The sequence below is a fragment of the Trichoderma virens genome (genome assembly GCF_000170995.1).
Source record: "Trichoderma virens Gv29-8 chromosome Unknown TRIVIscaffold_3, whole genome shotgun sequence".
Lineage (NCBI taxonomy): Eukaryota > Fungi > Ascomycota > Sordariomycetes > Hypocreales > Hypocreaceae > Trichoderma > Trichoderma virens.
In genome coordinates, this window is record NW_014013746.1 from 2,529,796 (window position 1) to 2,553,903 (window position 24,108).

Below are 24,108 nucleotides of genomic sequence, written 5' to 3' on the forward strand. Positions count from 1 at the left end.
ATGCATCATTTAAAAAAAATTACACAAAGACTCTCTTACAAGAGTAAAGAGAAGATTTACCCATCAGGATCTGGGAATTATAAACTTGAGGAAACTTCAACACCCTCAAGTGGTGGCATGCACGACGAGAGCTTGGTCACAATTGAAGCTATTGACGGTTTCGAAAGTCTCCAAACGAAAAATGAGGTTGCGGATTACTGGCGAAATAAGTTCTTGAATTATGATGGTTCGACTTTCCCAACTATCACATTCCCAACAGAGTCTCTGCTCCTCGACAATGAAATGGAGTATGAAATCGCCCATAACCAGGATGAGTCTTCAAATGTTCTACCAGCGACGAAGATATATGCTGCATGGGCTTTGGTTATTGGACAATTGGCCAACTCAACGGATATTGTATTCGGCTCGGCTGCCGCGGATTCTCAACATGAATTGACGTCGAGAACACCAATTGCCCCAATCCGTATCTTGTTGGATGCAGATCAAACAATAGTGGATTACCTGAAGATGGTAGAGCAAAATATATTGGAAATGGAACCTTATAAACATACTGGATTACTCGAGATTTCCAAATCATGTATCCAGGCTGAGCGTGCCTCTATGCTCCAAACATTGTTTATTATTTCTTCACCAAATGGGAATGTCACTGGATTCAGAATGCTCGATAAGAAAGATTGGAAACCAAGTCATGCTCTGTTAATTGACGTCCACATCAGCACAAGCAAAACGAAAATCTACACGTTCTCTGATTCGAGAGCTATTAGCCCTTGCATGTTGAATCAACTTTTGCAGCGGCTAGAAGGTGTCGTGAAACAGCTGGATATTGATAAGCCTGGTACGAAAGTCGCAGACATCGACATAATTTCAGACAGTGATTTAAAGGAAATATGGAAGTGGAATGACTCAGTTCCTCAGACAATCAGCCTGTCAGTGACAGAGATGGTTGAAGAGCGAGCAATGCTACAAAGAGAGGCTCTTGCAGTATCTGCGTGGGATGGAGAACTTACCTATGGCGAACTTGACCGCTTGTCTTCCCAATTGGCAATTGAACTTGTCAATCATCCGTCAGGTGTGGAGCCCAACAAAATTATCCTTCTTCATTTCGATAAATCAATGTGGACGGCCGTCGCCATGCTGGGTGTACTAAAAGCTGGGGCAGCTTTTGTGTTACTTGACCCCCTTCTCCCCGAGAAGCGATTGCAAGCAATTGTACAACAGACAAAGGCCGACCTTATTTTATGTTCCATCTCCAAGACGGTTGTTAGCTCTAGGCTAGCTCGGGAGATAATAGCAGTTGGCCCAGAGCTCTTCATGTCGCCAAATGATCTGCCATCTAGGAGACTACCCCATCCTAATCCATCATCTCTTATGTACGTCATATTCACGTCGGGAACTACTGGTGCGCCTAAAGGAGTCGCCATCACTCACCAAAATCATGCATCTGCACTACACTACCAAGCAAAGCTTATGGGACTCACTTCTCAATCAAGAATTTACGACTTTTCTGCATATAGCTTCGACTTAACCATATTCAATACCTTTTCTGCATTTACAGTGGGTGGGTGCCTTTGCGTACCCAATGAAGAACAACGGCGAGAAAATCTCGCAGAGAGCATAACATCCTTCCGCGCGAATTGGATCTACCTCACCCCAACAGTTGCTCGACAACTATCTCCTGGCCAATTGCCTTACCTTCAATCAATGGTTTTGATAGGAGAGGCCGTGCATGCCAAAGACTTGATGTCTTGGGTAGACCAGATACGTGTTATGAATACGTATGGACCATCCGAATGCACCACCGCCAGTACGATTAACATGATGGTATCTCCCTTAGAGAAAGCTACACGTATAGGAAAAGGAATTGGAATGAACACATGGGTTGTTGATCCTGATAATCACAACAAGTTGATGCCTATTGGATGTGTCGGTGAACTGCTCCTCGAGGGGCCCCTTGTCGGTAGTGGATATTTGGGAGAATCAGTGAAAACAAATTCGGTATTCATCAAAGACCCAATATGGCTGTGGAAAGGATTACCTGGTAAACCAGGTCGACAAGGCCGTCTTTATAAAACTGGAGACCTAGTACGGTATCATAAGGATGGAAGTCTGTCCTTCGCTGGTCGGAAGGACAATCAGGTTAAAATTCATGGTCATCGAGTTGAACTTGACGAAATTGAAGTTCGATTGCATGAATACATCACAGGGATGGTCCACGCTACCGCAGAAATTATTGTCCCAAAGAATTCAGGCCCAGTGCTAGTAGCATTCCTCCAACCGAAGCAGGACAAAGCAGGTGCTGCAGTTGTGTCACATCAAATTCCTACGATACACTCCATCTCAACAGAAGAGAGAGGAAATATAGCGAGGCATTTGCCTAGCTATATGGTGCCGAATATATATTTAACAATGGATGAGCTGCCCCTTACTGCGACAGGAAAAATTGACCGCAAACGATTGCGTGAAATAGGTGGAGAATTTACCTTGCAGCAGCTAGTTGAGCCACAGACGGTTGCACCAAAGCGTCGACCAAAAACAGCTGTTGAACGTCAACTGCAGAAGCTTTGGTCTCAAATTCTCGGTATTAGCCTCGATATTATAGGCCTAGATGACAGCTTTTTAAAAATGGGAGGTGATTCGATCAGCGCTATGCGACTAGTGGCAGAGGCTCGTAAGGCTGGTCTTCATCTGTCAGTAGCTGATATTCTCCAGCAGCCCGTGTTCCAGGAAATTGCGAACAATGCTATTCAAATTATGGGAAACTCGAAATCAGAGCAACATATTGCACCTTTTAGTCTCCTAGGGAAAGCAACTAATATCGCTTCCCTTGTTAATGATCTCTCCTCCCTATACGGCGTGGATCCATCACATATCAAGGACATATATCCTTGCACGCCTCTTCAAGAAGGGCTTTTATCTTTATCTTCCAGAGCCGGGGATTACATTTTGCAAGCTGTCCTAGAAATATCCCCCAAGATTAATCTCGTGTCATTCAAAAGGGCGTGGAATGAAGTATTCCAAACCACAGCAATTCTTCGAACGAGAATTGTGCAACACAGGAGCTTTGGTCTTCTACAAATGGTTTTGGATGGGCAACTTAATTGGACTGATATCCCTGACGCCAGTTTGGATCAATTCCTTGAGAATGACAAAAATATTGATATGGGAATTGGCCAGCCGCTTACACGTTTTGCACTTTTACGCGACAGCATGGGTACCGCCAAATGGTTTGTTTGGACAGTGCATCACAGTCTGTACGATGAGTGGTCTCTGTCTCTTCTTTTAGACAGAGCAAAGCAAGCTTATGAAGGCCAAGAAATCGAGGAGCCATCTCCGTTCCAATTGTTCATTAAATATCTTCAAGTCCAAGACAAGGACGCAAGAGCAAACTACTGGCGCGAAACCTTTCGCCAATGTGAAGCAGCGCTATTCCCCATTCTCCCGCCTTCCGTTGATCGTCCCGCGACTGATAGCGTGATTGAATACCCGCTTGCGCATTCCCATTTGGAACAAAGATTTTCGGACATCACTGTCTCAACACTTGTCCGTGCCTCATGGGCCATGATTGCTTCTCAGATGACCAACTCGGACGATGTGGTATTTGGTGCTACTGTGTCCGGGAGAAGCGCGCCTGTTGCTGGGATTTACGCTGTTCCTGCTCCCACAATCGCGACTATTCCTATTCGCATTCAAATACCATCCAGGGAACGAAAGATTCTCGAATACTTGGAAACAGTACAAAAACAATCAATTGAGATGATCCCATTCGAGCAAACAGGATTACATCAAATTGCTAAAATATCTTCCGATGCCAAACATGTTTCTGGCTTTCAGACTCTACTTGTCATTCAAACAAATGGCAATGGAGAAACACAAGATGTCTTTGGCAAATGGAAGCTTGGTAACACTCAGCAATCATTTAATACCTATGCTTTAATCCTTGAGATACAGCTTAAACCGAGGTCCATCTCGGTGAGAGCAAGTTTCGATTCAAAGGTTATCAAACCGTGGATTGTACAAAAGATGCTTGAACGCCTTGACTATGTCATGGCTCAGCTTGAAAATGTTGGCCAAACGCTGAGCGAAGTGCAGATGCTCACCTCTTCTGACTTGAAGCAAATCCAAATATGGAATGCTGCCGTTCCGCCGACGGTTGAACAGTCTATTCCTGAGCTGCTCCAGAAGCAAACTCGAGCCCAGCCCGACGCAACAGCCGTATGTGCATGGGATGGGGAAATTACATACCTTGAATTGGAAAGGCTTGCTACAAGTCTTGCTGGTCATCTGGTTGGCCTTGGAGTTTGTCCTGGGGTGCTGGTGCCGGTGCACTTTGAAAAATCTATGTGGACGACCGTTGCAATCCTCGCTATCCTTAAGGCAGGGGGTGGCTTTGTGCTGCTGGACCCATATCTTCCTGAGCAGCGTCTCCGAGAAATCATACGACAAATCGAGGCCAAGTTCATCTTATCTTCGGTCTTATACCGCGACGTCAGTCAGGGCTTGACTGACCATGTTATAACTGTGAACGCCAATTTTTTCGTCAATCTTCAACCATCCATCCAACACCTTGGAAACCCTGATCCCTCATCTACTGCCTATGTGATATTCACATCTGGTAGTATGGGTGTTCCAAAAGGTGTACTAATCACTCACAAAAACGTTGCATCTGTCGTACCACAACATATAAGAAAACTAGGCTACAGTAGCCATTCCAGGATATACGACTTTGCATCCTACAGTTTTGGAGCCGCTATTAACAACGTGTTAGCGGCCCTCATTTCTGGTGCGTGCCTGTGTGTACCGAGTGATAATGATCGACGAAGCAATTTGGCAGCCAGCTTGGTATCGCTCCGTGCTTCTGTAGTACTACTCACCCCCTCAGTTGCTGAGTCTTTATCCCCTCAAAAGGTCCCTAACCTCCGTTGTATTATTTTTGGAGGTGAAGCAGTTCGAATGAAAGATGTCGCCCCATGGTGGGGCCACGTCCAGGTTATTACCGCATATGGCTCAAGTGAAGTCACTACGATTAGTACAATCAATGCAGATGCTACTTGCGCTGAGGAGGCTACTCACATTGGGAAAGCCGTTGGCGGTGTCAGCTGGATAGTAGATCCAGATGACCATGATTGTCTTCTACCACCCGGGTGTGTTGGCGAACTCTTGCTGCAGGGACCTTTGGTTGGTCGAGGCTATCTTGGTGACATCGACAAGACTGAAAAAGCCTTTATTGAGAGTCCTCGCTGGCTAAAACACGGTGCAAACAACAGTGAGAATAGTTCTACCAGAGTCTACAAGACTGGTGACTTGGTGAGATATAATGAAGATGGGAGCCTGTCATACGTTGGCCGTAAAGATGCGCAGGTGAAGATACGTGGCCAACGGGTTGAACTTGGCGAAATTGAAACGCTGGTTCAAGAATATTTACCGGACGCAAAGCAAATTGTTGCTGAGGTCATCTTGCCGCAGGCAGAAAGACCTACACCAGTCCTTGTGGTGTTTACCGAGCCCAGAATAGTTTCAGAAACTACAGAGGAAGTGACGCTCCTTCGGATACCATCAGATGTCGAACTGAGACTCGCTGAATACCTGCCGATGTACATGATACCATCAGTTCTCTTCTTAGTCAGAGAGCTTCCAATGACTCCTACAGGGAAGATGAATCGGAGACGACTGCGCGAGATTGGAGCTACATTTACAATGAAGAAACTAGTGGAAATACAGACAGGCGAAGGAACAAAGCGGCCACCAACCACAAGACTGGAGCAACAAATCCAGGCAGTGTGGTCCGAAGTTCTTAACATTGATGTCTCCAAGATCGGAATAGATGATAGTTTCTTTCAGCTTGGTGGTGACAGTATCACTGCGATGCAAGTAGCATCTTTGGCTAATATGCGATTGTCAATCCAACTGCGAGTCATCGACATATTAAAGGAAAAGAATATCTCTAACATCACCAGAACCATCAATTCAGCTGCCTCTTCTGCATTAGTTAGCAGCCAAACCAATCTTATTCCAAAGGCGCATATAAGATCATCTCATCTCAGCCCCATTCAGAGGCTGTATTTTCATCTTCAGAAAGATCCAACTGTTTGCTTCGATCAATTCTTCTATCTAAAATTAAGGCGAGACATTACAGCAGAAACTTTATACAGCGCACTCGAAATTATTGTTCGTCGGCATGACATTCTGCGTGTCCGGTTTAAGAGAAACGAGTCCGGCGATGCCTGGGAGCAACATATATCCAACCGCGTTTCTGAATCATTCCATCTCGATGTCAAAGATTTTTCGGATTCTCAATCAGCAGCTGTGATTATTTCCCAGTGTCGTGGGCGTTTAGATGTACAGAATGGCCCAATCTTATCCGCAGTGTTGTTTAATAACACCATCGATGGCCAGACGTTGTTTATTGACATTCATCATCTTGTTGTTGATTTGGTATCATGGCGGATTATTCTGAGGGAGTTGGAAGACATCTTGACAAATGAGACAATCATGACACCGGCGCCTTCTGTGGACTTCCAGCATTGGATCACTCTCCAAGCTCAATATGCTGGTCAAATGTTACAAGCTACTACTGGCACCTTTACCCAGCCAAAATACCAGGAAACCCTTGATTACTGGGGAATGAGCAACTTGACTGAAAACACACGAGATGGAACTATAGTCGAGAAATTTTCCATTGATGAATCGGCAAGCTCAATCATTTTAGGTCGAGGAAATAGTATATTCAATACCCGTCCTCTTGATCTAATAATCTCCGCGCTCATATTCTCATTCGGTCGCACATTTCACGATCGTACTCCTCCTACTATTTTTAGCGAGGGCCATGGTCGCGAGACATGGGACGACAATATTGATATCTCAACAACTATAGGCTGGTTTTCGACTATTTTTCCCGTACAGATCGCTGGTAATGCGACATATAGCCTTGCAGATATCATTCGCCGCACAAAAGATTCTAGACTAAGGCTGGCAAAAAATGGCTGGGAATACTTTACATCTCGTTTCGCCGATGAAGCAAATTCTGTAGTATTCGCTAAAGAGTATCCAGTCGAAATAATGTTCAACTACGCTGGCGTGTATCAGCAATTGGAGCGCAGCAATGGGCTGTTTGAACATTCAAGTCTCCCTGCCGGATGTGACCCGCCATCTAACCTTCATGTGCAGAGATTTGCGCTCTTCGATATCGATGTTTGGGTTGATAAAGGCCAGATTGTGGCATCTATCGAATTCCTCAAAACCATGAATCAACAAGACAGAATTGTTGGTTGGATTCGCAATTTTGAAACTGCTCTGAGCGATATGGCTCTTGAACTTTCTAGCGTTTCAGTAAACTGGACTTTAAGTGACTTCCCACTCGCCTTTAAGTCTTACGATTCAATCGATGAATTTCATAGAATTTGGTCTCAGCTTGCTTTCCAACATGCTAATATCGAAGACATTTTCCCTTGTTCACCTTTACAAGAAGGAATTTTAGTATCACAAGCTAGAGAAGAGACCAATTACCAGCGATGGGTTGAACTGGAAGTTCGAGTTAATGGTGACAATTGCCTCGATATCGACAAACTCAAAACGGCGTGGAAAGCAGTTGTGAAGCGCCATGCACTCTTGAGAGCGATTGTCTTTGACACCTTCCCCGGAACTAACAAGATGATGCATGTTGTTCTCAAAGATCCAACTCCCAGCATATCGTGCACGACTGCTAGGTTGAATGCTCCCAGAGGATTACATAGAGATAGTCTTCAACATCATCTTTCGATTTTTAATATCGAAAAAAGCAAAGCCCATATTCTTCTTGAGATGAACCACGCCATAACGGATGGCTTCTCACAAAGGATTTTGTGTCGGGACCTCCAGTCTGCCTACAGTGGAGCCACTCTTGAAACTGCAGGATCCTATAAAAATTTCATTGAGCATCTAGAGAGACAACGGCATGAAGAATCCGATGCATTTTGGGTTCAGAATTTGGCTGGAATTGAACCATGTCACCTTCCAATCTCCCACCTTAGCGGCGATGTTTCTTCTACCAAAGCAATGAATTCAGTGCACGTCCAAGGCATTGAAAGTCACAAGATCCGTGACTTCTGTGCAAGCTGTGACGTGACGCCCGCCATACTGGTCCAACTTGCATGGGCGCTTGTTTTGAGAGCATATACAGGATCGACCTCGCCTTGTTTTGGGAGTCTTTTCTCTGGCCGTGATGTGATGGTTCGTGGGGCTGAGGACACCTTTGGGCCGTTTATCGGGCTGGTTCCATTTCGCATTCACCTTAACCAGGAGGACACTGTTCTCGATACCTTGAAGCAGTCCCAAGATAATTACCTTAGCATCTTACCATACCAGCACTTTCCTCTCGCAAAGATTCACAGAGCCCTTGGGCTAGGTTCACGGCCACTTTTCAACAGTTTGGTATCATTCCAAAAGGTTGATGACTACGATGATGCCGACGGGGTAGAATTACTGATTAAAGAAATCTCTAACTTTGATCCAACTGAGGTAAGAGTACAGAAGCAGGCATTTACACAATCTGGATCTAACATGATGTATAGTACGATGTAACGGTTGACGTAATGGATAGTACCGCAGAAATCGATATCCAGGTGGGCTCTAGGGCGGGAAGCCTAACATCAGACGCCATCAATCGCCTTGCGGACTGTATGAGCGTAGCACTCTCCAATCTCGTACAAAATCCTCGCCAAAGTGTTCAAGAGATTTCTGTAATCAGTGTGACCGATTTACAACAACTACAGAACTGGAATTCTACACTACCTGAAGCGCTGGACAGATGTGTTCATGATATGATTAATGAGCGCGTTAAAGCTCAGCCAAATGCACCGGCAATTTGCTCTTGGGATGGCGATCTCACCTACCTAGAACTAGATCGTCTCGCCAATGGTTTGGCTAATCGACTGTTCCAACTTGGAATTACACAAGGCATGGTAGTGCCACTCTGCTTCGAGAAATCACTCTGGACTTCAGTTGCCATACTTGCGGTGCTAAAAGTCGGTGGTGCTTTCGCGCTCCTCGACACTTCACTACCAGAGCAGAGACTGCAAACCATCGTTGATCAAATTGAGGCTAAGATCATCCTCTCATCCACCTTGAATATTTCCCTTAGTTCAAGACTATGTAAGACAGTCGAGCGGATTGGCGTGGATTCTGTGACTGCTACCGATTATCTCATGCATCGGAAGCCTCAGTCATCTGCAACTGCTATCTTTGCCATATTTACCTCGGGAAGTACTGGTACTCCAAAAGCTGCTATTCTTACCCACTTAAACATCGCCACATGCCTGGAACACCAAGTAAAGATGCTCGGTTTCAACAAGGAATCTAGAGTGTATGATTTTGCGTCCTATGCTTTCGATGTCTCCGTGCATAACCAAATCGCCACATTCGTCACTGGAGGCTGTCTATGTGTTCCTTCTGACGACGATCGTAAAAATAATTTGACCGGTTCAATGAAGGCTATGCGAGCGACCTTGATCACTATTACACCTTCAGTGGCTCGTCTTATTGATCCCCAAATGGTTCCAGATCTTAAAACTCTTATAATAGGCGGCGAGATCATCACGGCGAATGATGCTGCTCGGTGGTGGGGAAAGGCGCATGTCGTCAATATTTATGGGCCAGCCGAATGCCACATCAGCACGATTAATGCCACTGCGACTAAACCTGAGGATATTGTTCATATCGGTAAGGGCATTGGCTTACTGACCTGGGTCGTAGACCCTAATAATCATGATTGCTTACTGCCTGTTGGCTGTATCGGAGAGCTGGTCCTTGAGGGCCCGCTTGTTGGCGCAGGCTACATCAAGGAGCCAGAGAAAACAGCCGCTGCATTTATTCAAGACCCGACATGGCTGCTCCAATTTGGTCGCAGTGGCCGAATGTACAAGACTGGTGACTTAGTCTGCTATAATGAAGACGGAACGCTTATGTTTCTCGGCCGAAAGGACACTCAAGTCAAGATTCGTGGTCAGCGAGTCGAACTCGGAGAAATTGAGCATAGAGTTGAAGAGTGCTTTCTGGAATCTAGCCAGGTGGCTGCCGAAGTTATCGGTCCGTATAATAACAGGATTCTGGTTGCATTTATCCAGTGTGAGACTGGCCCTGCCGCGGCCACATTGTTACCTGCCCCATCCCATGTCATGGATCACCTGTCGAAGCACCTCCCTCACCACATGATACCTACGTTATTTTTTTCTGTGCGACAACTTCCAATGACCGCTACAGGGAAGGTTAACCGACGAAGCTTGCAAGATATTGGTGCCTCCCTCTCTGCTCAGGACGTGGCAGAGATGCAAACCGCTACTCGAAAACATAAGCGTCGGCCAATAACTGAAATAGAGCAACTAATGCAAACAATTTGGGCTCGTATTCTTCAAATCAACTTGGAGACTATCGGTCTTGACGATGCATTCTTTCAACTTGGCGGCGATTCGATCGGTGCTATGCGAGTCGTTGCTGAATCTCGCAAACTCGGCCTTCAACTGACCGTTGCGGATATCTTCAACCACACCACCCTGCAGAACATTTCGCAACAGAGCCTCTACACTCAAGCGCCTCCTTTTCATGAAATACCTCCATTTGGCCTTATGAGTAAAGAAACCGACATTAGCTTACTCATTCAAGATCTTACAACCCAACATCAGCTTGAAGCGAACATCGTGGACATTTACCCTTGCACGCCTCTTCAAGAAGGCCTCTTCTCCTTGTCGCTCAAGCGCGTGGGCGATTACACTATGCAGGCTACCTTAGAATTGTCATCTGATATTTCTCTTGACAGATTTAAGAAAGCATGGGAACACGTATTCTGCACAATGCCGATTCTGCGCACGCGCATTGTCCAGACCGACTTTGGCTTGCAGCAAATCGTCCTTGATGAAAAACTACAGTGGGCTAAGGCGACTAATCTTAAAAAATATCTGCAAGCTGATAGAGATCATGCAATGGGTATCGCTAAGCCGCTGAGTCGGTATGCGCTCATCCAAGACGACAACAGTATTTCGAAGTGGTTTGTTTGGACCATACACCACGCCCTTTACGATGGATGGTCTGAGCCAATTCTGAATCAGGCGGTGTATAAAGCTTATCTAGGACATGAACTGGAATCGGGACCTCCATTTCAGAATTTCATCAAGTATATCGAGGATAAGAATAGCAGGAAGATGGAAGACTATTGGAGGAACACTTTCAGCGAAAGTAACGCCGTCCTGTTTCCGACCCTTCCACCATCTATTAAAGTACCACTTGCGGATGAGTCAATCGAACACTGCTTCCCTTATCCTCAAAAGCGGACTCAAAACATCACGACATCGACGCTAATTCGCGCAGCTTGGGCTTTAGTTGCTGGCAGCATCACTGATTCGAGAGATGTTGTCTTTGGCGTCACAGTGTCTGGAAGGACTGCTCCCGTTACCGGAATTGAGGCACTGGTAGCTCCCACAATCGCTACTGTCCCAGTCCGTATAGCTTTCTCCAAAGAGCAAACGATTGGAAGTTTTTTAACTATGGTACAACAACAATCCATCGACCTTATACCCTATGAGCAAGCCGGATTGCAGAAAATCGCAAAGCTTTCTGTAAATACGCAGCATGCATGCAATTTCCAGACATTACTCGTCATTCAACCGCAAGAGAGCGCCACAGATAATCCTCTCGGCCGATGGATAACTGAAGACCAGCAGCGCTGGTTTAATACATACGGGCTTGTTCTTGTCATCCAAATCGCTTCCAAAAATGTCATAGTGAAGGCCAGCTTTGATACTAGGGTTATAGACTCATGGAACACAAGCCAGCTGATGCAGAGACTCGAATATGTCTTTTCACAGCTGGCTAGCGCACCTCCAGGCGATACACTGAGCATGATTGAGATGGCTACACCCCAGGATTTAGGGACAATATGGCAGTGGAACGGAACTGTCCCAACAGCAGCTGATCGATTTGTGCAAGAAATGATTGCAGATTTTGCGTATACCCAGCCAAATGCAACAGCTGTTTGCGCCTGGGACGGCGACTTGACCTACAAAGAGCTTGACGAGCTTTCCACGAAACTTGGAGCTTATTTATTCAAGCTGGGCGCCAATCCCAACACGTTTGTGTCAATCTTCTTTGAGAAATCCAAGTGGAATACGGTTGCAATGCTCGCCGTAATGAAATCAACCGCATCCTTTGTCTTACTTGATCCCTCGCTACCTATGCGACGCCTGGAAGCAATGGTAAGGGAAGTGCAAACGATCATGATTGTGTCATCTCCTCTTAATAAGTCTATAAGCGAGGGTCTCTGCAAAAATGTTATCACTATCGATTCCGCATTTTTTAGCGAATTAAGTGATGAGGAAGTTCCACCTCGACCTGACTTCAATGGGATTAACTATGTGGTATTTACCTCAGGAACCACGGGAAACCCCAAAGGTGCCGTCATAACCCATAAATGCTCTGCTTCTGCTGTAAAGTATCAAGTCCCAGGGTTCGGGTATACCACCGAATCACGAGTTTACGATTTCTCTACCTATAGTTTCGACGGGGCCCATTTCAATGCTTTCACAGTTCTCGCCGCAGGTGGTTGTCTTTGTGTCCCAACCGACCATGACCGAAAAAACAACTTGGCGGAAAGCATGGAGGCTTTAAAATCGAACACTGTTTTTCTCACACCGACAGTTGCGGCACTTATATCACCAGCGCAACTCCCTCACTTGAAGGTAATGATTCTAGGCGGAGAGGCCATTCGTGTAAATGACATAAAGCCATGGTGGGATACTAACGGGGTGCGCGTGTTCACACTTTATGGGACAAGCGAATGCACGCCAGTTAGTATGATTAATCCATTTCCAGAAACCCCGGAAGCAGCCGTTGATATTGGAAATGGATACGGGGTGGTCACTTGGGTCGTGGATCCGGATAATCATAATTCTCTCATGCCTCTAGGATGCATCGGCGAACTACTTGTTGAAGGCCCTCTGGTTGGCACAGGCTATATCAACAATCCTACCAAAACTGCCGCAGTATTTATCGAGAGTCCAGCTTGGATGGTGAAGCGTGGCCGTACTGGTCGTCTCTACAAAACTGGCGATCTCGTTCGCTATAAAAAGGATGGCAGCCTCCAGTTTCTAGGTCGAAAAGATGCGCAAGTTAAAATTCGTGGTCAACGAGTTGAACTTGAAGATGTGGAGCGCTTGATCCAGGAATCTATGCCCAACGTTATACGAGCCGCAGCAGAAGTGATCATACCGCAAGGAGTGAATTCGAGTCCTATGCTAGTGGCATTTCTTCAAATGAATATTGAAACCTCGCTCGTAGGCCAGTCACAGATACCAACTACATCCACAGCCAGGATTATTACAATTCCAGCGGAGGTTGAGCAAACGCTCTTCCAGAATCTCCCTAGCTATATGATGCCCTCCGTGTTTTTTGAAATAGGAGCGCTTCCGCTCGGAGCCACGGGCAAACTGAATCGAAAGTTATTGCAAGAGATAGGCTCGTCATTGTCCTCCCAACGGTTAGCTGAGGCGCGAATTGTTCACACGGGTCCGAAAAGGCAACCAACAACAGACATCGAACACAAGTTGCAAAATCTTTGGTCTAAAGTCTTAGATATTAAGCCCGCCTCTATGATTGGGTTGGATGATAGCTTCTTTAAGCTTGGAGGTAACTCGATCACTGCTATGAAAGCTGTTGGAGAGGCTCGCAAGCTTGGCTTGCAGCTTTCAGTGGCGAACATCTTCCTTTTCCCGAAATTACATCAGACAGCGGAGCATGTTATTTCTTTAGAGAACAACACCCCGGCGCAAATGATAACAAAGATGGAATCAAATGAGCCTATAGAGCAATCATTTGCACAGGGCCGTCTATGGTTCCTTGAGCAGCTCTATCCAGGTCTCAATTGGTATCACATGCCTTGTGTGATGAGACTAAGAGGCCCTCTTAATATTGAGGCACTCCGCATTGCTCTGATATCTCTTGAACGCCGACACGAAACTCTTCGAACCGTGTTTTTTACTGCAAACGGCATTGGAATGCAGAGAGTCCTCCCGATAAGAGACCGCTCTCATTTGGGCATCATTCAAATGCCGCTAGATGAGAACGCGAGCCTCATGAGTGCTCTCCGAAGGGATGAAACAACTCCATTTGACCTTGAAAGAGAGCCTGGATGGAGAGTTATGCTCTACAAAGTGGAAGAAAATCACTACGTTCTATCAATTGTCATGCATCACATTATTTCTGACGGTTGGTCTGTTGATATTCTTCGCAAGGAACTAGCGTCATTTTATTCTGCAGCAATTCGCGGTATCCAGGATCCCCTCTGCGAGATCGATCCACTGCCAGTTCAATATCGTGACTTCTCAAACTGGGAAAAGGGGCAGGCTAGCGAACATGACCAACAGCTTGAATACTGGGCTACTCAACTAAAAACCAGCCGACCAGCCGAGATGTTCTGTGATAAGCCGCGCCCTACTTCGCTATCTGGACACGCCGATGTCCAAAATTTCACCATAAATGGAAGGCTATACAAGAGTCTGGAGAAATTTTGTCAAAACAAAAATGTTACACCTTTCATTGCCCTACTTGCGGCTTTCCGTGCCACTCATTACCGCCTCACCAATCAGTTTGATGCTACTATAGGGAGTCCCAATGCTAATCGCGACCGATGGGAGATCAAGGACGTAATTGGTTTCTTCGTCAACATGCAGTGTCTCCGTATAATAATCGACGAGGATTCGATGAGCTTTGACAGATTAATTGATCAAGTGCAATCTGTCATTATTGATTCTTTTGCCAATCAGGATGTTCCATTCGAAAGAGTTGTCTCCAAATTGCAGCACAAAAGAGATCTGTCACGCCATCCTCTGGTACAAATAATCTTTGCTGTCCATTCCCAGCTAGACTTAGGACAGCTCGGATTTGAGGGCATCGAGACCCAATACATCGACCAGTCTATCACTTCACGGTTCGATCTTGAGTGCCACATATTCCAAGAACGAGCTGGCTTTCGGTGTGAGCTTCTATACTCAACAGATCTGTTCACCCGTAAGACAATTAGAAATTTTGTCTCTACATTCAGAGAGCTTTTAACACAAGCTCTCGAGGACCCATATCTACCAATCCAGTCCATGAACCTATTAACAAATGATAGCCTCGCAACGCTCAACGAAAAAGCTGCCGCCGGAGATGTTACTCCGGATTTTCCTCGCGGGCTGAGCGTTGTTGATCTGTTCCAGCAACAGGTTATTGGGTGTCCAAATAAAATGGCTGTTAAAGATGCTTCGTTGGAGCTAACATATACCGATTTGGGCCAAAGGTCTGATGTCATTGCCTCTTGGTTAATTGGGCGCGAACTTGTGCCTGAAACATTGATAGGCGTTTATGCCACCCGCTCAAGTGAAACAATCATAGCATTTTTGGGGATATTGAAAGCGAATTTGGCTTATATGCCTTTTGACTCAAAGATACCTGTTGAACGACTGCATCGCATTTTTGCATCTATCAACAGCTCTGGTATTGTCCTTGTCGGCACCGGTGTCCAGCGTCCTCTACCCACAAACAGTGTCGAGTTTGTTCACATAGAGGAAATTTTCAACCAGCAATCCAGCATTGGCATCTTGAAAGGACCTCAGGCCCCCTCGCAAGCCAGCCTTGCCTACGTTATGTTTACGTCTGGGTCAACGGGTCGGCCAAAGGGCGTTATGATTGAGCACCGTAATATTGTGCGGCTTGTCAAGAATACAAATATGCTACAGCATTCATCTAATGCCACAATGGCGCATATTTCAAATATTGCCTTCGACGCATCGACATGGGAGATATATGCTACCCTATTAAACGGTGGAACTTTGATCTGCATTGACACAACGACGACTTTAGATTACGAGAAAATGGCAAGTATTTTTTTAAAGGAGCATATCGAAGCCATGTTCGTCACGCCGGCTCTTCTAAAACAATACCTCATTGATTGTCCCTCTATCGTTGGTGAATTAGGGACATTATACATTGGTGGTGATCGACTAGATCCTCAAGATGTATTCACAGCTCGTGCCCTCATGAAGCATGGTAGTAAAATTGTCAATGGGTACGGCCCAACTGAAAATACAAGTTTTAGTACCATGTATACCTTATCAGCAAACGAGCTTTGCACGAATGGCGTGCCAATCGGGCGAGCCATTAGCAACTCTGGTGCATATGTTATGGACTCACAGCAGCATTTGGTTCCTCTCGGAGTAGTGGGAGAACTGGTTGTTACCGGCGACGGATTGGCTAGGGGATATACCGACAGTGAACAAAATATTGATCGCTTCATCACTATTTCTGTCGATGGGAAGACTGCCCTCAGGGCATATCGTACCGGGGACTACGTCCGTAATCGGCCCACAGATGGGCTTATCGAGTACATTGGACGGATGGATCGACAAATCAAGGTGAATGGCCAGCGTGTTGAACCTGAAGAGATTGATCATGTCTTGCGAAGCCATGAGAACATTGCGGATGCCATTTCTGTGCTCCAAGAAATAAAAGGGCGAGAAGCACGGCTCGTTAGTTTCGTTACTTTACAGGCGACTATTTCTGAAGAGCAAGTTCAGAATTTTACACGGACAAGCGACGATGAAACCAAACAAATTGAATCCTGGGAAGAGCTTTTCAATAAAGATACGTATGATTCATTTGATAGTCTTCCATCCAGCTTAGCAGGCCGAGACTTCGTCGGTTGGTCCTCGATGTATAGTGGGCATGATATTGACATTGAGGAGATGAACGAGTGGCTTGATGATACTATTAACAGTATCACCAATGGATCTGAATCACTAAATGTCTTAGAGCTAGGATCAGGAAGTGGTATGATTTTGTTCAATCTTTCTTCATTCTTGGAAAGCTATATTGGCCTGGATCCCTCCGAAAGGGTTATCAACTGGGTTGCTAAGTCATCGACGACCATTCCTGGTCTTTCTGAAAAGATTCGGCTGCAAAAGGGCACAGCAGCAGATATATCTCAGCTGGGGTCAATATCACCCAATGTTGTCATTGTCAACTCGGTTGTTCAATATTTTCCGAATCATGAGTACTTGTTAAGAATTATTGGAGATATTCTTCAATTGGAGAGTGTCACAACGGTCTTCATTGGTGACGTCCGTTCTTACGCAATGTACAAAGAATTTCAGGTCGGCAAAGCACTCTTTCTCCATGGGAACAACACTAGCAAAGACGATATCCAGGACATTATGATGGATATAGAACAGAGCGAGCTGGAATTATTGGTTGATCCAGGCTTCTTTACTGGATTGCAAACTCAATTTCCCGACCGAATCCATCATGTCGAGATATTGCCAAAACGGATGAAGGCAGTAAATGAACTGAGCTGCTTCCGATACGCGGCCGTAATACATGTACAGCATGGTGGATTGGAGCAAGAAATCCACAACGTTGGCAAAAGCGAGTGGCTGGATTTTACAGAACGGCAGCTAGACCAGGAAAAACTTTTAAAGCTGATGAAAAGCTCAAAATTTCCCCTGGCGATCAGCAACATTCCTTACCGAAAAACCATTCTTGAGAGACTTGTCATTGACTCGTTAACCGATATTTCCAATGATGATATAAATTGGCTCTCGAATGCCACTGAAATGGCTGCAACGCTCCCCTCTCTAGATACAGTCGATTTGGAAAAGATTGCTAAACAAGCGGGTTGCCAAGTGGAGATCAGTTGTGCCCGCCAGTATACTCAGCGCGGTGGTCTCGATGCAATTTTCCATCTCAATACGTCTGATAGAGGCCGACGAGCGCTGTTTCGATTCCCTACAGATCATGATGGACGCTCGCTCTCTAAACTGAGCAGCCAACCTCTTCAACAGCAGATTAAACACAGGATACGCCAACAGCTACAAAAGAAGGTCGAAGCCCAATTGCCGTCCTATATGACTCCAAAGATGATCACATTCCTTGACAAAATTCCAATAACCGGAAATGGGAAAGTGGACCGCCATGCACTTATGAAGAATTTACAGAGACGCACCACGAGAGAGGGAACATTGCGACAGCCATCAACCGAAAATGAAAGGCAAATGCGGAAAATTTGGGCTCAAGTTTTGAATCTCGAACCATCTACAATTAGTTTGTCCGATAATTTCTTCGCAATCGGTGGTGATTCGCTTGGAGCTATGAAAGTCGTGGGGCTTGCTCGCAAAGCTGGTCTGAAACTCACCGTTGCCGATATATTTCGTGGCTCTAACTTGGAGAAGATTTCAAGCAACATCACCATGCTCGATAGTACTTCTTTAGTCATACCGAGGAGCGAATCAAACGGCCCCGTCGAGCAATCCTTTGCCCAGAGGCGGCTATGGTTTCTAGAGCAGCTTCATCCTGGTTTGACATGGTACTTAGTGCCATGTGCTATTCGATTGAGAGGATATCTTAATATTGAGGCTTTAAGGGTGGCAATACTGGCATTAGAAAGCCGTCATGAAACATTACGTACGACTTTTGACAGTGTTGACGCTATCGAGGTGCAACTAATTCGTCCATTCCAGCCCAAAGACCTAATGGTTATTGATGTTGTGGATGAACATGCTCTCATGGAGGCGTTGCACCGAGACCACACAACTCCAATAGACTTACGTACAGAACCAGGATGGAGAATTACGCTGTATCGTCTTGGGTGTGATGACAACAACCATGTCTTGTCAATTGTTATGCATCATATTATTTCTGACGGTTGGTCCATCGAGATTCTACAGAGAGAGCTGGCAATGTTTTACAAGATTGCGATTCAGAAGCAACATCCTCTATCCATGATTGAGGCACTTCCCATTCAATATCGTGACTTTTCTATCTGGCAAAAATCGAAGCATCAATCGCAAGAGCATGAAAAACAATTGAACTACTGGGTAAATCACTTAGAAACAAGCAAAGCGGCGGAGTTCTTTTGTGATAAGCCAAGACCAGCAACTCTTTCTGGCCATGCAGGCGTACAGAGTCTCAGGCTGGAGGGTGAAATTTATGATCGACTAGAAACATTCTGCAAGTTACAACAAGTGACACCCTTTATCGTGTTGCTTGCTGTCTTTCGAGCTACTCATTTTCGAATGACTGGCGTCACTGATGCTAACATTGCAACGCTTAACGCTAACCGCCACCGATGGGAAGTTAAGGATATAATTGGATTCTTCGTCAACCTTCAAACCATTAGAATCCGGACTGAGGAGGAATCCTTAGAAGAGCTTGTGCAACAAGTTCACAAGGCCATAGCTGATTCAACCGCTAACCAGGACGTACCATTTGAAAATATTGTTTCAAAGTTGCAAAAGGATAGAGACCCGTCTCGTCATCCACTCTCACAGATTCTATTTATTGTGCACTCTCAAAAGAACCTTGGATCATTCACATTGGAAGGTCTGATTACTGAACAAATTCCTGTGCCTCCAACGACTAGATTCGATATGGAATTTCACTTCTTTCAAGAGTCGGGTGCCCTTCAAGGAGAAATCTTGTTCTCAACCGACCTCTATGCCACTGAATCAATCACCAGCATACTATCCATGTTTAATACACTACTCAAAAATTCTCTTAAAGATCCTCATATATCTCTTGCTTCTCTACCCTTACTGTCGGGTGAAGATCTAGTTGCAATGAAAAGGAGAGGTCTTCTCGACATTGTCCAGTCAGAGTACCCTCGGGACTCTAGCATAGTGGATCTCTTCCGCGAACAAGTAGCAGTTCATCCCGGGCGCTTAGCCGTCAAAGATGATTCTCCGACGGAGCTCACATATGCACAGCTTGATCAATTATCAGACAATCTTGCCAATTGGCTAAGCAAGTACTCATTTGCTCCTGGAACTCTTATTGGCGTTTTCTGTAAGCGATCTTGTCAATCAGTTCTTACTTTTATGAGTATTTTGAAGGCTGGTTTGGCGTATCTGCCTTTCCATTTGAAGACACCCTGGTCTAGAATGAAGGCTATTCTATCAACATTACCAGGTCGCAAGATAGTCATAGTTGGCAGTGACATTGAACCACCTTGCTTACAACATGAAGACACTGAATTTATTCGCATTACAGATGCAATGGAAGAGCAAAAGTTGCACAATTATAGACCTCGATCATGCATCACGGCCTCGGGTGAGAGTCTTGCATATGTCATGTTCACCTCTGGTTCAACAGGTAATCCTAAAGGTGTCATGATTCAACACCGAGGCGTCGTCCGCTTAGTTAAAGAGAGCAACGTGGCCAAGCACATTCCGCCTGCAGCGATCATGGCCCATCTGACAAACATCGCCTTTGATGTCTCAGCATGGGAGCTATATGCAGCTCTTCTGAATGGTGGTACATTAATATGTATTGATACCGCTGTATTACTTGACTCCAGAGCTTTAACCGATACATTCACCAAAGAGAAGATCCAGGTTGCTTCTTTCACGCCAGCGCTTCTCAAAATTTTACTGGAGCAAGCACCCACTGCTCTCGCTTCTGTGGAGGCTCTATATATTGCCGGGGATAGAGCTGACGTCCGAGATCTGACAGCTGCACGAACTCTTATGAAGAGCAATGTGGTTATTAATGCCTATGGGCCGACAGAAAACTCAGTGTTTAGTACATTTTATATCATGTCGGACGAAAAGAAATGTGTAAACGGTGTACCCATTGGGCACTCAGTTAGCTGTTCCGGTTCATATATCGTTGACAAGAACCAACGCCTTGTGCCTCTCGGAGTTGTTGGAGAGCTGGTAGTCACTGGTGATGGCCTCGCAGTGGGTTATACTGATCCTGATTTGAATCTTAACCGATTTATTACAATTGATGTTCAAGGCGAACGAGTGAGGGGTTATCGTACAGGCGATTATGTCCGTTGGAGGCCTATCGATGGTGAAATTGAGTTTTTTGGGCGCGTGGACGGCCAAGTCAAAATCCGCGGTCACCGGGTAGAATTGGGAGAAATCGAGCACGCTCTGCGAGCTTATGACGCTGTGAATGACGCAGCTGTCGTCTTGAAACAGGATGAACTTCAAGAGCCTCAACTTCTTGCTTTCGTCGCTCCGAACGAAAATATTGACCCCACTCAGGGACACGACATGGGCACGAACGATCACGTAAAGTCGTGGGAAGACCTTTTTAATACTGGAACATATGAAGCAGTTGATCAAGTGGAAGTCGCAAAGATTGGAAGAGATTTTATTGGTTGGTCTTCTAATTATGACGGAAGCTCCATTGGTTCAGGCGAGATGAACGAGTGGCTTGATGAAACAATCACCGCAATCAAAAATAGTGGCCAGCCCCTCCGGGTTCTCGAGGTAGGAACGGGTACCGGTATGATCTTGTTTAATTTGCCCAATGGACTTATCCAGTATACCGGACTTGAGCCATCTGAGCGTGCCGTTGAGTTTGTTCTCCGTTCGGTCCAGTCAATCCCGGCTCTTTCCCACAAGGTTTGTTTATACAAAGGCACAGCAGCCGATATTGCGAACCTTCCAACCACAGCGGCGCCCAATCTTGCAATTATCAATTCAGTCGCACAATATTTTCCCAGTCAAGAGTATCTTCTACATGTTATTGGAAACATTCTCAAGCTTGGTACTGTTGAGACGATTTTCTTTGGTGACATTCGATCGAATGCACTTTACCGAGAGTTCCAAGCAAGCAAAATCTTGTTCACCTTGGGCGATGCAGTGATTGGAAAGGACGAATTTCGCCAGAGAATGGATGAGTCAAATCGCACTGAGCTTGAGTTGCTTGTTGACCCCGCCTTCTTCACTGCTCTCCCAATGAGGATGCCACAGATAGAGCATGTGGAGATCCTACCGAAACATATGCATGCCACCAACGAATTAAGTGGCTTTCGTTATGCAGCCGTGCTACATGTCAAATCGAAAGAGCGGCGGCGAATTCATGAGATTGGAGACAATAAATGGATGGATTTTGTGAAAGAGAAACTGGAGAGGGAGTCACTTTTACAATGCTTGCAAAGTACAAATTCTGCGGCTGTAGGGATTAGTAACATTCCTTACAGCAAAACTATTGTCGAGAAGTTCCTCCTTGAGTCGCTTGACAATGGTTTCGATCATCACCATTGGATCCTTACATCTCGTCAATCAGCTCAGCGCTGCGCATCATTGTCACCTACTGACTTATCCGAACTGGCTGTAGCCTGTGGTTTCAGAGTTGAGATTAGTTGGGCTAGACAATACTCCCAACGTGGCGGCATCGATGCCATATTTCATCGTGGCGATCAAAAAGGAGAGCATCACGGCAGAGTATTGTTCAAGTTTCCTTTGGAACCTAATGACAGGCCGTCCCACTCTCTTACAAGTCGCCCATTGCGGCAACAGTGGTATCGAAAGATTCAACAAGACTTAAATCAGCTGCTGAGAGATCAGCTCCCTCCTTATATGATCCCTCAAGCAATCATTATTCTTGAGAAGATGCCAGTCAACGACAACGGAAAGGTTGACCGCAAAGCACTTGCCATTCCATTCAAGACTCATCCCCTCGTGCCACCCGGGGCAATTGCAACGCCAAGTAATGATACAGAACGAGCTATGCAGAGAATTTGGGCTCAGGTCCTAAATATCGATCATTCTCTAATCAGCATTCATGATAACTTTTTCCACCTTGGTGGGAACTCTATTTTGGCGATGAGGGTTATCTCAGAAGTTCGCAAACTTGGTCTTAAACTAGTAGTGGCTGACATTTTCAACTGTGATACACTTAAGCAATTGGCTCTCCATTGTACGAAGGTCGACGAGGACGAGGATGATATCCGCTCCATTGTTCTTATTGAGCCTACTGTCAAAGCCACTCTTTTAAATGAAATCAATCGTCTTGATCTAAGCTTTGGCAGTTCCGCAGTTTCAGATATTCTTCCGCTGACGAACTTCCAATGCAAGACAATTATGCACGGTATTACGACAGGACACCATGCGAATTATTTTTACTTCAACCTTGGCAAAGATGTAAATATTGAAAGGCTAAAGACAAGCTGTGCCATGACGTTAGAGAAATTTCCTATTCTGCGAGCTTCCTTCTTGCGCCTCGGGGGAGAATTTTGGCAAATCATTCTCCGCAACAGGCTGGATCTAGCTCCAGTACAAATTCGAAATGTCAGCGAAGATCTCGATAAAGCTTCAAATAGCTACTGTTTTGAGGATTCGAAGAGGTTAAGCTCATCAGAATTCCCACTAGCTTTCGTCCTGCTTTGTAACCTATCTGAAGGTTCACGATTGATCGTTCGCCTATCACATGCTCAGTACGATGGAGTATCTTTCCCTATTATATTCCAGTCATTGATGAACAGCTATAATGGTATTGAGCTTCCATCTGGACCCAATTTCTCAAAGTTTTTATCATACAGCCGTCAAAAACGGGAGAGTTCGATCGAATATTGGAAGAAAGTACTACAGGGTTCCACGCCAACTCCAATTAAGCCGAAGACACGTCCACAGATTATACTGGCCGGTATCAATACTCCTCAGCGCATATTTGAAAATGCAGAGATCAGCCTCCCACAATTACCCAGCAAGGTCACTACTGCAACTCTCGTAAGCGCAGCATGGGCTATTCTCTTGTCAAGTATTACGCACCAACAGGATGTAGTCTACGGAAACATAGTAACTGGGCGCAATTCAAGTTTTCAGGGAATTGAAAGCATAGTTGGGGCGTGTCTAAATATTATACCCATTCGGGTTACGTTTCCGTTGTTACAGACAACGTCTCAGCTTTTACAATCTATTCAACAGCAATTTGTACATCTCGGTGAAGCGGACTCCCTCGGTTTCAGGGATATTATTGATCACTGTACTGAGTGGCCAGTTGGATCCGACTTTGATGTGGTTATTCAGCATCAAAATATTGAAGAGCATCCAGAAATTACTTTTTCCCAAGGCTCATCTAGGGTCCAATTTTATACCAATCCAGACATTGTGCCATCATCCTTGTTTATTATATCGTACCCTAAAGGGCGCCAGCTGGAGATTCAACTTTTTGCAAACACCGACATTTTAACAGAGAAGGCAGCCCGCACTATGGTCCATAATCTTTGCCATATTATCACAGAGATCGGCAACCAGCTGAGTGGATCTTTATCATCTCTTGTGGGTGGTCTCCAGTTGAGAGTCAACTAAAACCTCGCGTTAC

The 24,108-nt window shown here is 45.4% G+C and overlaps 1 protein-coding gene across 1 annotated transcript; it reads left to right on the top strand.

Moving 5' to 3' along the window:
* TRIVIDRAFT_62540 (non-ribosomal peptide synthetase) lies at positions 1 to 24,095 on the top strand (the record flags this gene model as incomplete). The annotated part of the gene is made up of 3 exons (XM_014104604.1): positions 1 to 8,493; positions 8,547 to 23,513; positions 23,679 to 24,095. 3 exons carry the CDS (start codon positions 1 to 3, stop codon positions 24,093 to 24,095), a joined length of 23,877 nt encoding a protein of 7,958 aa, XP_013960079.1.
* Positions 24,096 to 24,108: the final 13 nt, after the last annotated feature.